The sequence below is a fragment of the Lygodium microphyllum genome, chromosome 4 (genome assembly GCF_053477565.2).
Source record: "Lygodium microphyllum isolate KBCC chromosome 4, Lygodium_microphyllum_v1.1.10, whole genome shotgun sequence".
NCBI classification, from domain to species: domain Eukaryota; kingdom Viridiplantae; phylum Streptophyta; class Polypodiopsida; order Schizaeales; family Lygodiaceae; genus Lygodium; species Lygodium microphyllum.
The window spans coordinates 144,409,737-144,414,740 of NC_141138.1; the positions used below are offsets into that span (position 1 = coordinate 144,409,737).

The window sequence follows — 5,004 nt, forward strand, 5'->3', positions numbered from 1 at the left end:
CTTCATCTTCATCCATAGTATGAGCCTTCATCATCATCAGAATTAACACACCATCTCTGTCCTCTCTACTCAAACGAATATGTCGCCATCTATATTTATAATACAAATGCATTATGCATCTGCTCTGCTTATACGCTACGTATGAGAGAAGTTTTAGACAAACTCCCACTATAATTCCTACGACATGAATTCTCACATCATGAGCTTTTGCGAGGGAGGGACTGCATACCTACTTCCCAACCACACCTACTTACAAATGCGGTGCCTCCCATACAGAAGCTCGTGAGGTTGAGCACTTCAGAGAAAGAGGGGGCAACAAACCCCTTTTCCCACATGGGAAATGTCTACAAACTTATTGTGGTACATTATGCACGCAGCACCTACAGATTTTACATATAGACACACATATCAATGCATCCATATGAAAGTACCTATATAAAAGCATGTAGATTAAACAGAATCTCCCCATCCTGATCTTTCAAGTGATTTTAAAAATCATCATCATATCAGAATGATAGACTGAAGAGGGTATCTTAATCAGAAAGCTTTGACAGCGCTGCCTCCCCAAGAGAAATGTATAGAGCTTTTGATGAAACCCCTTGTGCAACATTCCAGGCTCCTGGGCTCCAGTCCTCTCATGGGTGATGGGACACATCTCCATTGGGCATTTGCGCAGCCATGCCAGACACATCACTTCGAGCGTCCGTGGAAAATATTTTTCAAAGGCCATAGTCTGCAAATTTGCAAGGCTTTGCATGGTGGATGGGCTACCTGCTATGCATGATGGATGGCCTACCTGAGTCTTCAAGTCAAACTGAGGTTTAGTGCTACTAGGCTAATTTTGTCCAAGAGAAGGTTTTCCTATCTCAAAATATGGGCCTATCTACTTGTGATATGACCAAACAGACCTGCAAAATCCAAGGGAAAACTTGCAAATCATTAAGAGCTGGAGTCCCTCCATTGATCCTCACAACTTGTTACAGTGCAAGTTGGCAAAATAATAGCCTGCTCGTGCACGATGATGCTTCTGATAAGCCCCACAACACTTCAATATAGGCTACAATTGAGAAAATTTTGGCCTTCCACATTTGCCAGGGTAGTGCAAGGAGGACTTCCTCTAGGTATACATTGAAATGTAACTACAGAAACCCAAGTACATACATTTGAAGGATCAGGTGCCATTCCTCTGATTTTCTTGGCTTCATTGGTTCCTTAACATGGGATGGCCCTTCTCGCCGTCAGGTTGCAAAAACACACCCCAGCAAATGCAATGATGCAAGCCCACCAAACAAGTTACACAAACGCTCAGTCCTCCTGGAAGAAAAGAAAACAATGTTTGTCCTGAACAATTCCACTGTTAGGAAACTCCCACAAATTATCCTCAGCATAATTCCGCATATGTTGAAGATCATATTTGAACCTCTTTGCCTATGTAGCCTCCAAATATTGAAGATCATATGTAGCCTCCAAGTATTAAAAAATGTGCTCTTTGCTGAGCGCTCTGCAAATTCTGAGAGTATAGAACAAAGGAATTTTGCCAGGCTAGTTGAGAGAAGTATGTCATCGATTTGAGATGGATTATGGCACCAAGAAGTAGATTGCTGGATTAAAGTCCTCAAGACATTTAGTGAGCTTCTGCTTCAGAGTCGACTATTGTTGACATCAGGTGAATGTAAGTTGGAAAGTAATGTGTGTTCTATGTATGTTTGGTAGGTGTTGTGTTTAGTAAGATGTCAGACCACACCTCTTGGAAGGCCTTGATGATGAGGGGGTGGTATTCATGTGCATTCAGGGAGAGGTAGCACTGCAGCAGCTGCTGAAGCTCTTGTGGTTGCCGAAGCTCCTTTGCTAACACCATCTCCAGCATGGACTCCTTAAAATCATGGCCAGGATCAAAAGAACTCTTCACCATGGCTACACTGTTGAAAACTTCACGTGAGCTATCATCAGCAACTTGTATCTCCAAACAAGAGCGATCCCTCATCGTGTCATCAGTACTGCTTTGTTTAATGCACTCCAGCTCTCTTGAAGAAGAGAGAGATGGTGAGTATGACAGTTCGGATGTGTACTCTGATTGGATGAGTGTATCTGAATGCGCCGTTGGCTTGAGCAGCTCTTCACTGCTGTCAGTGGTGGATCTTGCTAAGGTATAAATGGGGTTGCACATTGCCGTGCTCATATTGGCATGGTTACCAGTAGATGCAACTATAATATCTTGCTTGACTAGCTCATCCGTCTCTGAGCCTTCTTGCTTTTCAATCTCAGGAATATCCACATAATCATCATTGCCTGTGTCAATGTTTATCAGTTTCTCTTTGCCTATAATATCACACTCAGTTTCTCTAATCCTCACAAGGTCTTCCCGTAGCTCTTTTTTCAAGCTGTTTTTAAGTTTCTTGTGAACCAAAGAAGCTCTCAGATCAGACAAGGACATACCACCTCTGTTATGAGGTAGGGTCGAACTGCCTAATTCGCTGCCGACACCACTGTTACTGTCATCACTCAGATTTAATCTCTCAAACTCTTCTTCAACCCAGCTGGATGTGCTAGAAGTCTTTTCAATCTCAAGGGCCTTTAGATGAGTGCTTCTTGGCATAACCACTCTTGAGACGCTACTGTTGTCAAGAAGTCTGCCAGTGCAGAGAGAGCCTTCAGGTGTAGGATCCAACAGTTGCTGTGGACCAGCATTAGGATTACCTATGTTAGTCGTAGAAGTAGCAAAACTCCTCAGCCTCTTGTCATGATCATTCCATAATATTGCATGCTCAGCTTCTTTTTTGATCTTCTTTTTGCTCCTCTTTTCATCAGAGCTCCTTATTCTGTGCCCTGTTTCATCAGCAACATACTGAGACTTCCTCGATCCCTTTGCATCTGCTGCCAAAGCCAGCGAGTCCTTGAATGATGCACAGTCTCGGAATGTATCTTCTTTGTCATTATTTTTAGCTTCAAAACTGCACATTGAGCTTGCAACCACGTCCTGAGAGGAGGATCGGCAGACCAATCGCGAGACCATGCGATATGGCTGTCCAGTATGTGCAAGAGTGCTCGGCCGCTTGTCATCGAGTGGTCTGCGGCTCCCAGCGTTCCGGGAACCTGTCTTCTTGTCCTTGTGGTGGGATGTGACAGTGGCCCTACAAGTACAGCCCGCATCGACAACAGTGCAGACCTGGACACCAGCTCTTCCTTTCACCATGTCTGACCCTTTGTCAACAAGGGTTCCCCCTCCATGTTCCCCTGATTTAACCAATTTCAGTGAAGCGGATCTTCTGTACACCAATGCAGCTGATTGGGAGCTCTCACTGGGGCTACTACCCACAGTGTCTTTGTGCTTGTAGAACCACACATGGGGCATGACATGCAGCAACTTGAACCTCATGGTTCTCTCTAGCTGCTTTGATTAATGGAGCTTGGCAGATGGCAGATGATCAGCTAGGCCATGCTGGTAGGCCACCTTTTGGTCAAGGGCTGATAGCATGCAAGGAGGCTATTTAACATAATTTTAATGTTTTTAGAAAGACTTTATGTACCTCTGGAGAAAAATTAGAATGTGGTCTTGCGGGAGGCACTCAAATCCCCACACAATGGACAGGTGATTTGATCTGCTGCCTGTCATATATGCAATGGCCACTGACATGAGGTGCACAAAGAGCAACTCCCTCCAGCTAGTTACTGTGTGGACATGCAGAGAGAGACAGAGAGACTGTGTGTGTGTGTGTGATGCAGCAGTGCAATCAAGAAATGTTAGGGGGAACCAGGGATTGCACCACCCGTTACTTAAAGATTGGCAAAAAGGAATCACAGCGAGAGAGAGAGAGAGAGAGAGCATTGATTAAAGTTGATGACAACCCCATGCACATTTCTGTCTCTCTGTCTCTCTCTCTCTCTCTCTCTCTCTCTCTCTCTCTCTCTGCCTTGCTTGTCTTGTGGGCATATCTCATCAGTACTACACTTCATTTAATAGTATGTGTAAGCCTTAAGGCCCCTCCTTTTTCCTCCTCCTGCCTTTATGTTTTTACACAGTGCCACATCACACTCGATGACGTGGCAGGCCCACCCGTTGGTCCACTTGGCACCTACCCTTCCTTTGTGGTGTTCTTTCATTCTCTCTCTCTCTCTCTCTCTCTCTAAAGTCCATGACACTAGAAAGTCCACACAAAAGTGTGGGCTTTCTAAGGGAGTATTCACACGCGCCTTCATCAAAAGTCAAGGTACCTTTTTACTTGGTTAGCCCAACATCAATTCGTCAGTCTTGGTGCTTGCTTGCTGCGTTGGCATACAATCCGTTCAAAGGGTCTCATAAGCTTAGAAAAACAATCGGGTCAATTCATGTATGTACCCCAAAATCTCAATTGTCATGGTCTGTAGGGTAGGATCTTTAGTCACTTGAAACTTAATTAATGCATGACAAGTTAAGGTAGCCATTAAACTCAAGATTGATGTTACCTATGGCTTTGGAAAACATGATATCGCCTTCTTTGTTGGATCATATCACTCACCTTTAACCATGAATGCACTAGCTCACAACCAAAAGAGCATTGGCACCTCTGTGTATTTCTACTTGATGGTGGAGGGTAGTGGGCATTATTACACTTGGCTAGAATTATGATGAGTACAAAGTGCTTAAAATTTGGGAACTCGAGAAATCGCTTTGGGATTCCCTAAGGATATGGCTTATAAAATTTTCCTAGTCCATCTTCTTGATTATTGATACTTTAGAGTTTCCCATATTTATCATCATATTGTGCCAACTTCCAAGGGCTTTCTGTCATATTTGCCAACTAAGGGCCCCACTATTCCTTGTAACAAGCAAGAGCTATGTTTGCACTTGTGAGGCCACAAGCTACTCTTGCTTCACAAGGCACAAAAATCACAAGATTACTAATAAGCACTAATAGCTCCACATGTTGGAATGTATGTGCATAACTACACTTATCATAGGTTCATTTCCTTATTCATAAGATAAACTAATGAGATGCAACATAACCATCATGGAATCAAAGGATT

The 5,004-nt window shown here is 43.7% G+C and overlaps 1 protein-coding gene across 1 annotated transcript; it reads right to left on the reverse strand.

Moving 5' to 3' along the window:
- Window positions 1–222: 222 nt before the first annotated feature.
- On the reverse strand, window positions 223–3,871 carry LOC148037723 (uncharacterized). The gene has a single exon (XM_087676678.1). The coding sequence runs from the start codon at window positions 3,374–3,376 to the stop codon at window positions 1,697–1,699; it is 1,680 nt and encodes a 559-aa protein (XP_087532804.1). The 5' UTR covers window positions 3,377–3,871; the 3' UTR covers window positions 223–1,696.
- Between the last annotated feature and the right edge of the window lie 1,133 nt (window positions 3,872–5,004).

Bases quoted from the DNA above. Each gene is read 5' to 3' on its own strand.
- LOC148037723 (XM_087676678.1), bottom strand. From the start codon at position 3,376: ATGAGGTTCAAGTTGCTGCATGTCATGCCCCATGTGTGGTTCTACAAG.